The 18,610-nt window shown below is 38.1% G+C and overlaps 1 protein-coding gene across 2 annotated transcripts in view; it reads right to left on the bottom strand.

The window, feature by feature from the left end:
- Window positions 1–980: 980 nt before the first annotated feature.
- LOC109095798 (protocadherin-16-like) overlaps window positions 981–18,610 on the bottom strand; it is a 94,262-nt gene continuing 76,632 nt past the window's right edge. For both annotated transcript variants that reach the window (XM_042771390.1, XM_042771389.1), the window contains 13 exons: window positions 18,402–18,559; window positions 15,009–15,858; window positions 12,790–13,029; window positions 10,526–10,651; window positions 10,149–10,358; window positions 8,931–9,797; window positions 8,142–8,255; window positions 7,849–8,060; window positions 7,374–7,525; window positions 6,859–6,989; window positions 6,275–6,561; window positions 5,902–6,040; window positions 981–5,351 (listed from right to left, as the gene is read on the bottom strand). In XM_042771390.1, the coding sequence (XP_042627324.1) occupies window positions 2,761–5,351; window positions 5,902–6,040; window positions 6,275–6,561; window positions 6,859–6,989; window positions 7,374–7,525; window positions 7,849–8,060; window positions 8,142–8,255; window positions 8,931–9,797; window positions 10,149–10,358; window positions 10,526–10,651; window positions 12,790–13,029; window positions 15,009–15,858; window positions 18,402–18,559 (6,077 nt within the window). In that variant the 3' untranslated portion in view covers window positions 981–2,760. The remainder of the gene's footprint in view (window positions 5,352–5,901; window positions 6,041–6,274; window positions 6,562–6,858; window positions 6,990–7,373; window positions 7,526–7,848; window positions 8,061–8,141; window positions 8,256–8,930; window positions 9,798–10,148; window positions 10,359–10,525; window positions 10,652–12,789; window positions 13,030–15,008; window positions 15,859–18,401; window positions 18,560–18,610) is intronic.

Here is an 18,610-nt window from a genome sequence, read left to right as displayed (position 1 = left end):
TATGATTTAAAACCTTATTTTTGGCTTTAAAAAAAAAAAATTATAAGGCACTGGCTGTGAGAGATACTGTATCTATTGTGCTGTATCTTTGCTCTCTACAGAGACAGGTTGGAAGAGACTAATTATCTGGTACTTCCTCTGCAGCAAAGGTGGGAAGACAGAATCACCCCATGATGATGGAAACATGTACACATTAGCTGAACTAGGACTCTGTGGTCATTGTATGCCTGTAGTTTCATTCACAAACCACATATTGGCTATTCCATATGTAAAGTATTTATTTTATTCAAGTGGGAATCACATATTTTTATTTGACATACTAACAGTAAATCTACATCAATATTTTTCCCATATCTGGCTGTACATCTGGATTCTGTTTGGAGTTCAGTTGAAACTACAGTAGATGACAAAACTACAACTACAGATCTATTCTTTATGAACATCCTTAAAGGTTAAAATAAAGGACATTTTGCAATTGTATGCAAACCATAAACGAAACTTAAAAAGTAAAAAAAAAAGAAATAAATATTGTAACTTATGAAGATATATAGTTAAAAAAACTATTTGAAAATTTACCATGTAGTTCATATAATGTAGCCTATTGTTTTAGATCTAAAAGAAAATGTAAACCTTAACACAGAATATGTATACATATCATTAAAAATAGATAAAGATGATTAAGGCTCATTACTGGAAGTACATTTTAATCAGGCACTTTGTCAAATACAAAAAAAAAAAAAGTATGTTTCAAAGGATTAAGGTGGAAACTGAACAAAATTCAGCGTTTTTTGATCATCATTTACAATAAAAACACCACTGCTTATCATATCAATGCCCTTTGGTACAAAGGTAAGACAAATGGCTGGCCAATGTTTTGGACCACAGTGCTATTCAAAAGTAATGTAAACACATTTCATTCACCTGTAATAACTGAACAATGACTTGAACATCATGAAAAACTTTTTAAATGAACACAAAACAACTGGTCATTATTTATTTTCCTTAGAGGCAGCATGAAAATAACACATTCACAGTTACAAGTGAGGAATTGTTTGTGTACAAAAGTGAAATATCTGCCATAAATACAGTATAGGAATCTTCTTCATAATGGACCATAACTTTCAACTATAATACTGAAATGCTCCTGTGACCTTTAGGATCTGAACAAAGAAAAATTTTAACAAGCACGTATCATGATTTTCTTCAATAGGCACTATGGATTTTCAAAATAAGAAAAAAAAAGTTGAGCCTTTCAATGGACATCAAATTTCGTTGACAAAAACTGACTCGACATTTCATTCAAAAAAGCAAAAAGAAAATACTGTCTAAAAGAGAATTTTTAGCACAGAAATAAAGTATGGTCAAATGGCAACATTTACAATCATGTTTAGTGTTGGAAAATAATTTACAAAAATATGTTTCACAATCTTGTTAGACCAATGTTCAATGTACAAACTGTACACTGTAGAAACAAATATATCATTAAAATCAAATCACCAGTGCTTTTCAACAAATATGGGTGTCATAACATTATTTAGCCATGTAACTTACACTAATCCAGCATTTTATGGTATAATTAGCTAAATTTACCAATTGCTTTCAGTAACAATTGAAAGATGCTACAAAAATTAACCTATAACAGTAAGTACCTTGAGACTAGGGAGTAGTGGAAATGTTTAGATATTCGAAATTATTAAATAGCTTGATGAATTTATTCAAACCTAAAAATCCAGTAAAAAATTATCAGCCTAACCTATGCCAAAAAAAAAATTAAATTGTCAAGTTATCAGCCTATATAGTGTAACAACATCATAACCATTTTCACTTGCCTTAAGAATATTTGTGGTACAATCTGTGTTCAAAGATACACTTGAGAACAAACATGAGTATAAAAATGACAATACATTATTTCCAGTTACACTGACAGCTCTTTCAAGGTGCTGTTAAGAGCTGCCATGACAATCTTTTCCATTTCTGTTATTGTTATTTCTTTGCAGTTTTTTTCATTCCTGGCACAGATAGCTTGTGTTACCTAATTAAGTAGCAACTTGGTGCTTGATTTTAAAATGGGGAAAAAAAAAAAACCTACAATTGTGTTCCCATTAGTCAAGTTATGGGAGGGGAAGCAGCATGTAGAAATCAATATGATCACTGTGGTCTGCAGCATAAACCTTTTGCAGACACTGTACATTTTTTTACTGGTTTTTATATAAATACTGATAGAAAAACATATTTCCCAAACATTTAAGAGCTTAATACTGAACATACTTTAGAATGGCAACTGTTAATAAACTAAAACAAGCTCTGATAACAAACATACTGTTATGGCCACATATATACAAATATAAATGTATGTCAATAAAATCACAGGTTATAGCAACCGTTTGACATGTGTCATTCTTTTTAAACAAAAAAACATCAGTACAAAAATATAAAATACAAAAAGTGTTTTTTTCTCAGAAAATACTGACATCAAATATAACTGTCCTTTAAAATGTGCAAATGCTGGGCTAAGAGAAATGTCATTTGATCTTCAGGATTGTTAGAACAGCATTATAAAATAGTCATTTTTACTTCTTTTACAACTCAAGTCAGTAAGTCTAAAGAAGGGTGACAAAAGCACCGCTTTCTGAAACCTCTGGCCAGCCAGTGGGGCAACATTACATACAACATGATGTTGAGGACTATGCCAGAGGAGAGGCATTTTTAGAGTACCTGAGCAGGTGGGAATGCTTTCTGGTGAGCTCTCCTTAGACAGCATTAAATCCTCAGTTCTGTCTCCTCATGTTCTAAGGAATGCTCATTTGTACTGATAATGGAGGAAGAGTGACCTCCAAAAGGAGTAATGGCTGGGGAATGGGCTGCAAGTGGCGAAAGTGATGGAGAAAAACTTGGAGACATGGCTATTGAGGTAACAGAGCCATCATGGTCAATGGGAGAACGCCGCAATGAGGACAGGTGAGGAAATGTTCGGCCTACAGCAGGTTTCGGCAAAACAGTTTTAGCCCCTGGATGAGCTACAGAGGTAATAAGGGGAGGAGGGTCAATTCTGGGCTTGGGATCAGTTTTTGCTTTGGGATGAAATGGGCGCCGAGGGTTAGGTGGCGCATTCTCGTCTTTTAATCTGGCGATTTCTGTAAAGACATTAGCCAGAGGCTGAAATTGAGGGCACCAATCGAGGAGGTAGTCCCAGTTGTAGCTGCCCCTCAGTTCCTCGTCGCTAGCCACAATTGCTGTAAGAGAACTATCTACAGCAGGCTTACCATCCTCCGGGAAAGCATAATCTTTCGGATGCGAGATGTTAAGCCCTCTTCCAACCCCGAGATAACCACCTCCTTCATCCCGATAAGTTGGCAACTGGCTTGATAATAGTGTCCCACTTAAACTTCCCAGTTTCTTCCCTTTAAACCATTGGTTTGCATCCATCCCTGGCTCACAGGAAATGTCAGACAGCTGGTCTGCATCTTGCTGGATACCAGAGTCGGGCCCACGAGCAGCTATGTGCTCCTGCATAGAGGAGGAGATGCTGGAAACTTGAGGATACTCATTAATCATCCGGATCTCGTCATCTTCTGCTGCTTCAGCTTCGGTAGAACCACGTCCACTGGAGTGAGATGGGTCAAGAGACCCACCTCGTGCATAGGTACCTCCTCCGCTCCCAGTTTGTTCTGTTGCATACCCAGGAAGAGTCTGATGATACAGTTTATCACCCCCTGGAACTTTCGAATCTTCAAGACTCTCCAGAATGGTACCGTGGGTTACTATTCTGGTGCAAGCCTCTTGTTCTTTGTATCTTTGGGATCTCAAGAGGAATATCACCACAACAACTATGATAAGGAACACAATGGCTGCCAAGGAAGCTGTAATAGCACTGGCAAGCACCACATTCATGTCTGTGTTCAAGCCAAAGGATGTATGGGTGACATCAATTGTGACTTGGGCAGAAGCTTTTCGGGAATTATCCAAAGGACTGTGGGCAATAACATCCAACGTCATCGTCCGTGTCTCTCTTTTGGACCGGCTTATATGTCGATGATAAGCATCCATCTTGAGGGATATCACTCCTGTAGATGTGTTGACTTCAAAGTAAGGTGAACTGTTTGCGAGCGTGTAGAGGACAATGCCGTCCACTCCTCCATCCTCATCATTAGCATTTACTTGGCCAATGCTTTGCCCTTTCTTGGCACCCTCAGGTACATGGAAGGCGAAATCTGAGTTAGTGAAAACAGGATCATACTCATCTTCACCAGCCACATAGACTTGAACTGTGACTGTGGCTGAGTAGTTGCCAGCATCCATTGCCATAGCAATAAAATCGAAAGCATTTATCTTCTCAAAGTCGAACGTAAAGCGGGTTCGCACCTCACCGGAGGTTTGGTTCACTAGGAAGTAATCTTTTCCATTGCCGGAATTATACATGAGGAAATATTTCAGTTCTCCGTATGCTCCTTTGTCATGATCAATGGCATGTAGTATGGTAACTAGAGCATTCTGGGGCTGGTTTTCATGAATGCTTGCTGTGAGTGATTTAAGAGGGAAGTAGGGCCTGTTATTATTGATGTTCTTGACCTCGACAGTTACAGGAGCAAGAGCAAAGTGGCCCTGACCATCCGAGGCCTGAATGATGAACACGTGAGAGGACTGTTTCTCACTATTAAGAGACCGCCGCAGTCGAAGGGACCCAGTCCACCGATCTACAGAAAAGAGCTCAGACTCGTCTCCAGAGCTGATTGAGTACTGAACCTCTCCATTAGCTGTTGAGTCAGGGTCCACTGCAAAAAGTTGAAATATTTCTTTTCCTGTTTCTGCTCCTTCATTTACAATAATATTGTACTCTGCCCTATTGAAGGATGGAGGGTTATCATTGGTGTCCATTACAGTGATTAAAACTGGAACACTTGAGCTTCTTTGAGGTATGCCACGATCTGAGACCACAATAGTGAGATTATAGCCATTCACACTCTCAAAGTCAAGCTTATCAACTAATATCAGTGTTCCAACTGTCCGAAATCCATGGCCCTCAAGGAAATGAACACTGCTCTCAATTTGGAAGGCATTACCAATGTTTCCACTGGCGATGGCGAAATCAAACCCGCAGTTGTCTCTAGATAAGTCCCCATCCACCGCTTCCAGGGTTAAAATGGTTGAACCAGGAACTTCGTCTTCAGATACAGAGGCTCTGTACTCAGTCTGGTGGAATACAGGCTCATTGTCATTGACATCAGACACATGCACCTGAACTGTGGTTAGGGCGGTCAATGAAGGTGTTCCACTATCACTGGCTTCAATCACCACCAAAATGGAAGGGCGTTGAGAGTCAAACTCAACATTCTGCTTGATGAACAGAGTACCTATGTAAACAAATTACAATATAAGATAAGATACATAATAAGGTAAGATTAAGGCTTTTACTACATGCTTCAAAACAGTGGTTCTCTCAACTGGTGTGTGACAACCCAATAATAACATCCTGGACAGGGTCCTGGAATGCCATGCATCCAGCTCTAGAGTCCTTAGGCATAAACTGATCTGTCACTGGTAACATGGCTAATAGTAACACAATATTTGGTGTATTTTTTTCTTTGGGCTAGTAAATCACACTTCTTCTGTTGTTGCTAATTTGCAAATTTTCCAGTTAATTTTTTTCTACTCATTGTCATAATTTTGCATATCTTGGGAATTCATGTTGCTTGCTTTAGTTTGATTAATAAATTTGACACTGTATCAGATTGCCACTTGACGTACTAAAACGTAGGACCTGAAGAAAAACCTGCTGAGAACCACCATGCCAAAAAAACACATTATGTCTTGTTCCTTAAAAATAAATTCTACAAGACATCTGACAATGATTCGGATGAAAAAAATAAACAAAAAGAAAATAATAACAAAATGACATATTACCATTGCTTGGATCAATGTAGAACATGTCTTTTGTTGACACAACCCTGTATGTTATCCTTCCGTTCTCTCCAGAGTCCTTATCTGTAGCAGTTACTGTGATAACTGAGCTTCCTGCTGGCAAGTGTTCTGCTAGAGTCACCTGCCAAAGACATAAATCGGCCTTAACACTAACGGCTTTGAGCAGTACACAGCATCAATTTATTTTTATTTAAAAGGTAGAATATCAAAGCTAGTGTAATCAGTTATTATTACAAGGCTCTCTGAAAGGCTCTTCTGATTGGTCAAATAACTGTTTACTATATATTATTCAAACATCTTTGTACAGAAATGTACTCTTTCTATCATCCTGAACCTATGATTTCTCCTAAAATACCTCGTAAAGGTCCTGGGAGAAGACTGGAGCATTATCATTTACATCCTCCACAAGCACAGTCAGATTTGCGTAACTCTGTTGCTTGGAGTCCGAGGAGCTGATGGTCAGCGTGTACCATGTTCTATCTTCAAAGTCCAGAGGGGCAGTCAAAGACACCCCTCCTCCATAGCGATGTATTCCAAACTTCCCTTGAGTGTCTGAGTCCAGAAGAAGGGAATAGGATAGAGCAGGTCCAGAGTCAACATCATTCCCTGTGACCTGAGTGATCACAGTTCCAATCAAGGTATCTAGAGAGAGAAATACACAATCTTGATAACCCAGTGTAAAATGTAATTTATTGTTTCCGTTTGTGGTTGGACCTTTCAAAAGTATTACATTTTACTGGACAACTCCCACCATTATTGGACACATTGTACAACATCAGTGATAGGAAATAACCATTAAGGACTTTGGCGAGAAAAACACCTGGTAATTGAGTCAATCTTTCAGTATGGTGTGCCTCATTGTTTGTCTGCCAGAAAAAATAGGAAATTTAGTTCATTGATTACAGGAGTGATATGGAGTTCAAACAGCAGTCAACTTACTCTCAGGGACCCGGACTTCACGTGGAACAGGGATGGTGGGGCTGTTGTCATTCAGGTCTACAATGATCACAGTGAGAGTAGCAGAACCTGCTAACCGAGGACTGCCTCTGTCCGTTGCCATAATAACCAGGCTGCAGACACAACAACATAATTAGAGCAGAGTCTGGACATTCTCACAGACTATTTTTATGTTGACGGGAAAGAAATTTAAGATGTTTTAAAATGCAAACTCTAAAAATAATCAAAGATAAATAGCATATTTAATGATTTATTATCAGAGTATATAAAAGTTTTAACCACATCCATGCAACTACCTCTACAGAAGTGTCCTTCCGTCAACAAATATGTGGGCATTACTTTTTTTTTCTTAGCTATTTAAAATATTTAAGATTTTATTTAATAAAAAAAAAAAAGTGAATTTAAGACATTATTTTTTAATCGCTCCTTTTTAAGGATAAAAATTTTAAAAGGAAACGATCTAAACTGCTCTAAAAACAGATGGAAGAGCTTAGTACTTGGTCTGTGTCCAGATTTCTCTGTCCATGATGGCAGCAGTGGATATACTGCCTGTGACAGGGTCAATCTTGAAGAGGCCGCTCATAGACGATGACCTTATGGAGTAGGTCACCTGCCCATTCTGACCCTGGTCCAGGTCATTTGCCAACACCTGAGGAAATTACCGGTGAATTTGGCAATGAAAATACAGACAAATTTGCAACAGCTGCTTGAGCGAAACATGAACCTTTAAGCAATGTTGGACTTGGAACTCAAATTATTAGAAAAAAAAAGTTGAAAAAGGGAATTGGTTGTGGCTATGTGGGACAGCTGAGTCTATATTCTCACCATAGACAATGAAAACATTGTGGGAAATGCAAAAGAAACTCTTTTGGCTTGCACTGAAAATATGCTGTATTTAGGCCAAGGGATGTTGTACTCCACAGCCTTTATGAAGACTCAACCACTGAGAAAACAAATGGGAGATTACTGTACCTGAATGATAGGATGATCATAGCCCTGGGCCTCACGAACATAAGCAATGTAATTGTGAAGTTGAAAGCGTGGTAAGTTGTCATTGACATCCTGTAGGAGAAGGTTGACTGCCATGAAGGAACTGGAGGAAGCAGTTTCAGCCTTGACCACCAGGCGGAGTCGTGGGGTCTCCTCAAAGTCCAGACCTTTGGAGCTTTCTACCCAAATCTCACCTAAATAATGAATGAATGTATTATGACTAATAGTGAGACATCACAATAAATTCTTGCAAAGACTTAGATTTACTATCATACCTGTATGGGGGCTGATGCTAAAGGACTGCTGCTTGTTACCACTGAAAATGCTGTAGTTAATGCCACTGCTGGATCCATCAGGATACTGAGCGTGTATCTGAACAACTGCTGTACCTATGAAAAATACAAGACCTTTCTTGATTAAAAGGAAATTTTCCATCAACTTGGCATGTATGAAAGACTATGGTGTTGCACAATACGTCATTACCATATCAGTTAACATTGATGTTTTATCACAATAGCCAATATTGGATATTTAATCATGCATCTCATTTACCTTATTTTTACATTTAGATTACCTTTGCCAACATCTTACACTCACAACATTTCTCATAAAAGCTTGATAATTCGGTCATTAGCCTTAAAATGTGTTAATATTGCTCCATCTGTAAAAGATTCATATTCTAATCTAGATATCCACATCCAATTTTGGCAGACGCTTGTACCCAAAGCAACTTACATTGCACACGAGGCATACATTTTATCAGCTCATGCATTAGTCTCTCTGGAAATCAATCCCATGACTCTTAAAAAAAGAGTACAAAGCTGTCACCTGGGCAGGACCCTTTCAAAAGGTGCTAATATGAACTTTTATGTACCATTTAGGGGTAAATAAGGTACAACTATGTACCTTTTAGCATTTGTACTTCAGGGTACCAGCATAGAGACCGCTTTGTACCTTTTTTTCTGAGAGTGTAGTGCCGTGCTCTAGATTGAGCTACAGGAATATCAGCTGATGTACAGCAATTTTGACATTTCTGTATTGGTTTCTAAGGTCATCAATCACACCTTTAGCGGCATTCTCCTGCAGGCTGACATCCCTGGTGTTGCGTGAAAAGCGGACGCCCTGGTAACTCTGTTCTCTGATGTACACGATCACAACTCCCAGAGAAGACTGCAATGGGTTACCCTGATCCATGGCCTCCACAATGAGGGTCCGCTGGTTCTGAGTCATCGCGTGGAGCTTTTCGGTGGCCTGGATGTCCCCAGTCAAGGAGTTTATGGTGAAGCCTTTGACTGGATTCGCAAACCGATAAAATACAGATCCATTTGCACCGAAGTCTTTATCTTCAGCTCTCATGGTTGCCAGCACCTTGTGGTTGGAGAGACTACTGCTTGACACATTGATGATGAGTGGGTCTGTGATGAAGAAAGGGGCATTGTCATTTACATCTAAGATGTGGACGGTCACTTCAGCAGAAGTGTTACGGGGGTCAGAGGCTGAGGAGTCCATGGCATAGACTTGGAAGCTGTAGGAGGCTACTTTTTCTCGGTCGAGAACTGCTGCTGTAATAACGCGACCAGTGTGTTGGTCCACAATGAACATGCCTCTGGATTTGTGGCTCAGGAAGTAGACCACCTGACTGTTGGACCCTTCGTCCTTGTCAGAGGCTGAAACCTCCAGAACAAGAGACCCTTCCAATGCATCTTCTGATACCTCCACAGAGTAGCTGCTGCTTGTGAACACAGGGCTGTTGTCATTTAGGTCCAAGACACTGATGTCCAAAGTGACAGTGCTGGTGAGGGATGGTATACCCTGGTCTTGTGCCTCCACAGTGAGGGTGTACTTTGCTTTGGACTCTCGGTCCAAAGGCCTGGAAGTAGACAACACACCCGATTTCCTGTCCAGGTGGAAATCACCAAAATGGTCTCCATCTGAGGAGAGAAAGGTATGAAAATAATGCTGTCATCTGGCCTGTAAATGTCCTCCCTCTCCAGATATGTGCAATTAAACAATATTAATCAATTTTACCAATGCCGACCTGTGAAGGGTGCAATGTATATTATATAATTTTTTATCCAATTTCATAAATATATATTGTAATACAATGAACAATATTATTTTTTTCTTAAGAGGAATAAATAATTAAAAAAAAAAATCTAGTTGAGGTTGTACTAACTGTTTAACTGATTAATCTGTAGAATTGAAAATTACTCTGGGCATGAGCAAAACATATTTATTTAACATATAATATACAACATAAATATTGCTCATGGCATTAATACCAGTGATTTTGTAGTGCACCAGCCCACTGTCCCCAGAGTCTTGATCTGTGGCTCTAATGGTGAAGAGCGTCACAGGCTCCTGGTTCTCAGGCACCTCCAGACTATAGTACACTCTCCCAAAAGCCGGTCTATTGTCGTTCTCATCCAGCACTGTGATGCGTACTGTAGTCTTGGCGAAATTGGGCGGAGAACCACCATCTCTGGCATAAACTGTTTATGAGAGAGAGGTTATAAACAGGCTTAACAAATCCGTGCCCAACTGTGACATGGTGACATGACATCGGCAGAAACAAAAAAACTGCAAACTATGCTATTAAAAGAATATCGGAGAGAGAATTGTCTGTTGAAATTAAGCAACTGCATTCTATCTGAAGTACCTGTAACAGCATAAACTCCCTGAGCTTCCCTGTCCAAAGCCTTGGTGGTGGTTATGACTCCTGTCACTGGATGAACACTAAAATCATCTCCTACAATACGTCCGTATGTAACAATTCCATTGGTCCCTATGGAAAAAGCATAAAGGCAGGATAAGAGATGAATCTATCACAGTTTCCTTCAATGCAAGTCCAAAACATCACATCTGAGAAAAACCCATCATTCTTAAGAATGATGTGCAAATTCATTTTGCACAATGGTCTTTTCTCATGGAATGGGTAAAATGGCACCCTGTTTTTATTTGTTTGTAGTTAATACTGCTGTCTAAGCAGTTGGTCTCAATCACCCTCCTCCTGGTTTTTGGATGGTAGATTGCGTGCAAAAGGCAAGCAATCTGGCAGAGTGTCACCTGTTTACCTCGCTAATTGTTCATGGAGAGAAAGTTTATGGTCCTTCCATTTTATTTGCCCCTGAGTAAGTCCAAGAGAATGCAGTGCTCCCTTTCCCCCAACTCCAACCTGGCACCAATTAAAACCAAACACTTTTATTTGTGATGGGTTTGGCTGTAGTATCCAGTGTTTTTAGCGAAATGTTAGCGGTAAACAAACATTCGTGTCATTTTTAAAGAAGATGGTGTGACCACCGCCAACCTTACAAGGTGGAAATTAACTTTTCTCACACAATGCGTGCATTTACAGACAGTACCGTTTAATATCAAACAAGTATATCTGAGGAGTTGTGTGGCAGAGATACAGAGGAATGTAAACAAAATAATAGGGCTGCCAATTAAATGTTAATGTAGTGTGATTCATTAAATAAAAAACGTGATACAAAATTTACATAAGTAATCATGCTCCTGACTCATATGTTCATTCCATAATATAGGATTTACTACCATCAACATTAATTAAAGATTACAGTACAAAATTTCAAGTTTTAGTGAGTTCACAGGCAATGTACCTTCCCAAACCACATTAACAGGGAGCACGCTGCACAGAATGAATAAAGGAGATGTGCAAAACGTGTTTGGCTAGATAACAATATGTTTTGGTGAACTACTTATACATTTGACACGCCATCTAATAAATGCGGCACTCACGACATTAGTCTACATCAGGGTTCTCAAAACTCTGTCCTGGGTTTTCTTTTGAAAAGCACTTTCAGTCGTGGGACATTTTACAAATCAAAGATAAGTGTAGGAGTCTCCACACGGGTGTTCTCCATGTTTTTTTCTGACAGTTCATGAGATCGACCTGTGAATGCAGACACGATGGCTGGATTGCGTTTACATTACGATCAGGTAATGTACAGGTACGATCACAATGCGTCCTCGACTACATCTGGACCAGGACACGCTGATTGGATGACATTCCGATCACAAGTGCGTTTACACTTGTCTTTTCAATGTGTATGTGGACAACACCCGGATACAGGTCGCATGTTAATGCCAAGTGTAAACGCAGCCTAGTATGCCTAGTAAGACCTTGATTAGCTGGTTCAGGTGTGTTTAATTAGGGGTGGAGCTAAACTCTGCAGGACACCAGCCCTCCAGTTTGGAGACCCCTGGTCTACATGCATACATAGCAGTGTTGTTAACTAAAAATAAAGATAAAATAAAATAAAATTTTAATATTAGAGGAAAAAGTTTAATTTACAGAAAAAAATCCCAGAAAACTAGAAATGTTGCCTTGCCAACCAACTGAACTAAATTTAGCTGAATTACTAAAACTACTAAAACTAAAATAAACTAAAATAAAGGTAACTAGAACTATAATAGAATCATATTATCTAAAAAAAGCACAAAACTAAATCTTAAAACAAATAAAAATTAAACTGAAATCTGAAAATTCCAATTGCAAATATTAATAAATACTATAATAGTAAATATTACTACAAATATTCATAAATAATTCTAAAATGACACTGGATGAACAACCCTTTAGTCTACCATTGAATTTTTTATATTTATTTATATTTATTGTATTATTTTCTAATTGAAATTTTTATATTTATAATTAAAATAAATAAATTAGAATGAATTTATTAAATATCTTTAATCAATTAAATTATATTAATTAATCAATTCGTTTTAATAATTTTAAATAAAATAATTTGATTATTTATGAAATTATATAATTATATTAATTAAAAATAATAAAATATTTTTTGATGAAAACTATCAATGCTTCATAAAATACAACACCAGTGCCCCTTATACAACATACCTGGCATGTTTATATGTTAGACATATATAGGAGTATTTTACCTTGGTCCAAATCAGAAGCTGAAACCACAAGCACAGTAGTTCCTGCAGGCTGATTCTCTGCAATAAAAGCTTCATATTCACTTTCCTCAAAAGTAGGTGCTTCATCGTTTACGTCAATCACCTGGATTGACAGTAACTGGGAGCTGCTGTGCTGTTGTAAACCATGGTCTTCTGCCACTATTGTCAGGTTGTAGAGGTCTTGCTCTTCACGGTCAACTGGTCTAAGAATAGACAAAGACCCTACAGGGGAAAAAAGCAAAAGTGTTAGGCTACCATATGATGAATGTAATAAGCATTGTGTCTGGTATTTCTTGTTAGTGATCGCCTGCTGAACTGCATTTTAACAATTACACAATAATGAAGCAATGATGTAAATTGTTTAAAACAGAACCACTCGCACTTAAGCAAAGCCTCACTCACACACTCGCCCAACCAATGATTTCCATTTGTAGCACACTTTGATCTTGCATAAGCAACATCACAGCACGAAGAGTTGACGCCTTTCTGCTGTCTTAAAAATTAGTGGAAGTCATGCAACATATTCACATAATATTTTTTTTTTCTCATACAAAGCCCTCCCTACCTGAACACTCGCTGAGCCACTGTAAATATCTGGCCGCAGTTTATGACTTTTTTCCACAGCAAACAGAAAGAGCGTTCAAACAAGCACTCTAGACACGCAACGGCCCAGCCTGCCGTGCCCTGCTCAAATTTGGGGGTGCAAGCTCACAAGTGAGCAGCGCTCCTATTGATCCAATCTCAATTTCATGGTTTTAAAGAACCAGACACAATGATTCAAAGCAGGCTGTAAAGGCATGATGGGAACTGAGACACTAGAGGGTGTTTTTGTTCTATTTCTACTTATTTTCCCCTCTCTTCTATCTCCATTAAACTGAGCTAACATGCCTCTGAGGTCTTAATCTGGTTAGAATTACCAGCTCGAATATTTTCAGACAATTTGACTCCTCACCAGTCATGCTCCGATAACGCAAGGGGAAACCAAGAGGAAGAAAGTTGTTTTGCTTTTCTATTCTCATATTAATAGTGGAGGGGATTTATAATGAGCTTCCCAAGCAAGTCAGAGTTTGCACAGTGGGTTTGCACAGACAAATGTTATTTTAAAGAGAAATTAGACCCAAAAGTTAACGTCCTATGATCATTTACTCACCCCTATGTCATTCAAAATCTGTAGGATTACAAAAGTTTGGTATGATCTAGTCCCATATTTTAATAAATTCTGGTCCTTAATATTGAGTGTGGGGTCCATACGCAAATCAAGGTCCACAATAATGCACGCCGGAAACGAAAAAGACAATCTGAGCTCTCTGTTTGTGGTAGAACATGCTGTAAATAGCTACCAGCTGAGTGGTGTGTCTTACACTCCTGCTTAATGTCATCATGTAGTAATACACAAACACACACACTGAGATGAGAGAAACTGTTCCGAACTCAAAGCACAGGGCGTAATTTTTCAGAATGGCTGAGATGTCGAGCCGGCGGTTTTTAGGATTAAGAGAACTAAAGGGCATTTAGAGGATTGCGACATGGGAGGAGAGGAAAGATGCAAGTCAAGCAGAAATACAGAATCAAAATGATGGTGATTTTTGCATGCAATGCAATCTTCCACAGAAAAAAAAGAAAGCCATAAGGGTCTGGAACAACATGAGGGTGAGGAAATGATGATAGAAATTTTATTTTTGGGTGAACTAATCCTTTAATGTCATGTTCACACAACAGTTTAATCATAAGAGGTTTGCTCCTACTGCTTCATGTCTTTATGTTACTGGCGGTTTGAGTAATTGGCCATAGCATTGAAAAAAATCACTCAAAATGCAAAACACATCAAATAACATGGTTTTGAAAGATAAATAATATACAGATATACATATGCAGTTGTGCTTACTCTTCTTTTCTTAATTTTACAAACCCCCTCACAGAATCTGTATGATGTGTAGTATTGTTTTAAAAATAAGAGTGAGTTTTAAACAATTTGAACAAGACAATGAGTTTAAAAGAAGGTATTTTGTCTTGACAGTAAAGATATTTATAGTGTTAAAATATTAAATGCTGTTCTTTTTTAACTTTGTATTCATCAAAGAATCCTGAAAAAAATATCAGTTTCCACAAAAATATTAAGCAGCACAAATGTTTTCAACATTGCTAATAATTAGGAAATGTTTTTTGAGCACCATGTATTTCATTCACATGAACTGGTTTACCTGTATCTGAGTTAAGGCTGAACTTTCCTCTGGTGTTGCCACTCTGGATACGATACGTCACTCGTCCGTTCTCTCCCTGGTCTGCATCTACAGCCATGACATAGACCACGACAAAACCCACAGGCTGGTCCTCCATCACACTCACCACGGACGGTGAGATAAACACAGGGTCGTTGTCATTCACGTCAGTGACAAATATCTGTGCTGTGACAGTTCCACGGCGCTGCTGACTGACATCAGGGGTCGAATCTGTCGCCTGAACCACCAAGAGTAGTGAAGAGGTCCTCTCATGATCCAACATCATTCCCAGAGAGAGAACTCCTGTAGTTGGATCCAGAAACAGGAGATCTGGAATGTTTGGCCACTGTTGCAGGATGGAATAATGCACTTCACTGTTGGGTCCACTTCCATCTTTATCAATGGCCTGAAAGGTGTAGATGGACGACCCAGGATCTGTGCTCTCAGGGACGACTATGATAACGGGATCTTCAGGAAACTCAGGAGCATGATCGTTACTGTCCTGGACATCGATTATCAATGTAACAAAGTGACTTTTAGGGAGAGGCATGGAGAAGTCGTCAACCTCAATCTGGAGAGAGTATCGAGGAGCTTTTTCATAGTCAAGCTCATGGGCCAGGTAAACATCACCTGTCTGACGATCTACCACAAAGGTGCCGTCACAGTCGGTGCCTCCCACCACAGTATACGTGACCTGGCCTACTTCAGGAAGAGTCTGAGAATCAGGTGAACGAACAGACCCCACGATTGAGCCAGGTTTAGCCCCCTCCACTGAATTCAATGTTATTGGTTGGGAGTTAGTGGTGGGTGATCCTTTATTTGAGCTTACAACCTGTAAAGAATTACATTTACATATTAGATTTAGAAACTGAAATGATGAATGTAAAGCACAGCTAAATGTTTGACATGTTAATTTGGCAACAGGAATGGAAATAATGGGGTTATATATGAATCATTGGATCAAACTGTTTAACTTTACAGATAAAAGAAAAAATGAAGAATTCTTTTTTTTTCTTTTGTATATTTTGTACTATATTTTTGTACAATAACTTTTTCTTCAAGACCTACATTTCACATGGGATCTAAACAGGTTTATTACCGTTAACTGCAATTAAAATGAAAACCACACACACACACACACCCACCCACAAAATCATTACTTAAAAAAAAAAAAAAAAAAAAAAAAAAAAAATATATATATATATATATATATATATATATATATATATATATATATATATATATATATATATATATATATATATATATATATATATATATATATATATATATATATATATATATATATATATATATATTATTTTATATATAACAACTATTTCAGCAACATAAGCTAAATAAGAATTATTCATATTTTCTTAACTTTACATAATTCTGCTCAGGTTTATTATATAAAAGTAAACAAAGATGTCCTATATTATTTTTTATTACCATAAAATACAAATAACTAACATTAGGTTTTTCATTTTATTATTTGATTTTTCTTTTAATTAATTTATATACAAGAACAGACCTGCAACCTATTTTTAAACTGTGTCCTGCTAGTTGACTACAAATGAAATCCAACAAAGCAGAAACATACCGCAGCACACATTTTCTTCTCTTATTACAGGGAATGAAAAACAAAACTTTTTTGGGGCTTTTACAAGCTCAAACAACAAACCTGCTAGCATTAATCAGAGTTAGAGTTAATTTGATGGGTCTGTGACTGCCAGGAAAAATAATACTGGATTAAAGTAAACATAATCATAATAGGAAACTGTTAGAACATTCAAATTTGCAAATATTCATAATAAAAAAAACAGAATCCTCATAGATGACTCAGAAAAACTTCAAAGCAATATAACCTCACTTCCTAATATAGAAGCCTGAAGTTTCTCTTAGCAGACGAGACATTGTTTTGATAGTTATGACAGACTGTGTATGTCTGTGTGTGCATAGAAAGAGAGAGAGACAGACACATAGAGAGAGATGGAAACAAACATTTAGATAAGGAAAGACACACATACAGACACAGCACAGGCAAGACACTGAACCTCAAAATATATGCTGTAGAACTCAAGCAAGTTCGAAAATAAAAGTATGCACTACAACACAGGTGCTCATGCATAACCTATTTTTTTTTTACTATGACTAAATCATCATTATGCACTATTGTGATTAGTATATTGGCAGTAATAAGATTCTCGAGGCCAAGTCTTCTAATGAAATATAATAGGACAGAGGGGTAATTAATCCCACGTTAAGCGGTAAATGACATGTCAAAGCACGTTCCAACAAAAGATCTACTTTTTTCACACAGCTGCTTTTGAGTCAAACCTATTGATTTCTGAAAGAATCAAAGCCTTGCCAGAGCTCTTTTATTCTAATTAGATATCAATTATGAACTTTACTATTTGTCTTGGCACATACAGTACATAACAATATTGAATGGTTATACAGCATACATGTGTTTTCCAGGCATTTGCACTCTGGAATTTACTACTGTTGCTGTCGGTTGTGTCTGTTTCCACTCCGTTGACTCGTTTGAGAAATATTAATTTGATCACTGGGGTATTTCACAGGGGGTTTTCTGTTCTTCAAAGGGCTACTGAACTGTATTATGAGACTTTGACACAGCATAGCAGACAGCACAGCTGGCACTTGTACCGGTGCAGCTGGGAGTCGGTCACTTCTACTTTGAGTGTTTTACACAGTTATATCATGCTTAAAATGTTGCAGACAACAACAGAAAAAAAATGGGGGAAAAAGTCTAGGTTAAGACATTCATCTTTGAGCACCTAAAATTAGCCAGCTGAGAGTATTTTTCCCGGCATTGCTTGGGGAAGGTTACACGACTTGGACTAGGAGAGATGAGATGGCTATGGAAATTTGCAATGCAAGAATGTAAGCCTTGATTAGGCCAACTAGATCATTCCATATATCCTTTGCATGATGTTTAACCTGAAAGCAGATGTAAATGGATCCATTCCTGTAGAGGATATTTTACAAGTTCATATTTTCATATAACAGTATTAAATAAATCATTTTGCATAATATGAAAAGGTAATGAGTAGATCCATGTGGAGGAAGGTGTTATTTTTAACTTACGATGAAGCCAATCTTTGATATGACCAAAGACCCATGTTTTAACTTTTTTGAAGGTTTATAGCCATAACTAATCAAGGCACAATATACATTGTTAGAAAATTTGTCAGGAAACCTGCCAAAGAATGAGGGTCCAGAGAGGCTGAAGGCGTTTTATTGCTCAGACATTTAATCCATCTATCATCCCTGGGATTAAATTTGCATGATTTCGATTAACTGGTTAACAGACTCTAGGAGTATCTCAACCTAGCCACCGTTTCATCTGACCTGAATTTTCAATGTTATGGTGGAGCTCTGAGGGGGTGAACCTCGGTCCGAGGCCAGAATGATGAAATTGTACTCAGGCCGCTCTGAATGCCTCAAAGGGGAAGAGGACCGCAGCTCTCCAGTGTTTGGGTTCAGTGTGAAACGTTCAGCTCTGGGACCTACAGCAAAGACAGGATGGAACGGGTCAAGTTTGTCAAGTTAGCGTGCAT

The sequence above is a fragment of the Cyprinus carpio genome, chromosome A15, assembly GCF_018340385.1.
Source record: "Cyprinus carpio isolate SPL01 chromosome A15, ASM1834038v1, whole genome shotgun sequence".
Taxonomy (NCBI): domain Eukaryota; kingdom Metazoa; phylum Chordata; class Actinopteri; order Cypriniformes; family Cyprinidae; genus Cyprinus; species Cyprinus carpio.
The sequence above is the reverse complement of the archived record's forward strand: the minus strand, read 5'-3'. Positions and strand labels throughout refer to the sequence as shown.